This window comes from Penaeus monodon, chromosome 23 (assembly GCF_015228065.2).
Source record: "Penaeus monodon isolate SGIC_2016 chromosome 23, NSTDA_Pmon_1, whole genome shotgun sequence".
In the NCBI taxonomy this organism is placed as follows: Eukaryota; Metazoa; Arthropoda; class Malacostraca; order Decapoda; family Penaeidae; genus Penaeus; species Penaeus monodon.
Genome location: NC_051408.1, coordinates 21,355,724 through 21,356,712, shown reverse-complemented (window position 1 = coordinate 21,356,712; position 989 = coordinate 21,355,724). Strand labels below are relative to the sequence as shown.

General features: G+C 34.4%; 1 protein-coding gene across 1 annotated transcript in view; it reads right to left on the bottom strand.

Moving 5' to 3' along the window:
• Positions 1 to 436, bottom strand: part of LOC119588180 (39S ribosomal protein L32, mitochondrial-like) — a gene marked incomplete at its 5' end in the record, with an annotated part of 11,790 nt that extends 11,354 nt beyond the window's left edge. Inside the window, one exon of the mRNA XM_037936883.1 lies at positions 199 to 436. Within this exon, the coding sequence (XP_037792811.1) occupies positions 199 to 436 (238 nt within the window). The remainder of the gene's footprint in view (positions 1 to 198) is intronic.
• Between the last annotated feature and the right edge of the window lie 553 nt (positions 437 to 989).

Sequence of the window (989 nt, the reverse complement as noted above, 5' to 3'; positions counted from 1 at the left end):
CCTGTTATAAATATATTTTTATATAACATCAAATAAATGCAAGTAAATTTTTCTAAAATCCATCAAATAAATGCAAGTAAATTTTCCTAAAATCCATAATGCTAGTTATTTATCACTTAAATATATAAACTTAGTCTTGGCACTTTACTATATGCACATACAAAATTCAAATTCTGAATATGAGGTGTGTAAACTTACGACACAGACGGCCAGGTTCATGAACGTGGCCACAGTTGTTACATGTAAGCAGTTTCAACACTGGCAGCATTTTCTTATGGCCTGTTTCTGAACCAAACTTCCTTGTCAATCTCTTCTCTCTGCTTCTGCGATTCTTGGGTACAGCCCACAAGATGCCTTCACCAAACAAATCTTGAAGGGGAACTCTGGCTGACTGAAATGGTCTGTTGCAGTGGTACAGGCTCCACACACACCATAGTTACACTAGGGGGAGGCCCTGAAAAGTGAAGAACTTGGTAGTGGCTTTGCTGTTTCTTTTTATTCTCTTTCATATCAGTATCTATTTGACTGAAGATTTTCACCACATGCATGATACAGTATACAACATACATAGTCAAACTAGGACATGATAGAAAAACTACATTAGTCATATTTGGATTCAAGCATTAGTCTTCATATTTATTTTTTCATTCAGCAGAACTCCCTTACACAAACATTTGTAGATGACATTGAAAAATGTGTATACACTATGCTGAATCATGTATTCTGGCCAGATGAAAATATCAAAGCACTACTCCAATCAAAGTTCTTGTTTGTTAACTCTATCCTGTCCAATCACTTAAGCAAGCATAATTCTATGTAAAATACAAACTTTCTATGCAATATACAATATGTACTAACTTGTATTAGTACCTATACAACTACATAATGAGTAATGTATGGTTTCAGTTTCACATCAGTTTTCTATCAAACCCTCTTGCTTTCAAGACCTACAATAATGTCTTCTTTTGAAGGGAAAAAAAAGGCAATGA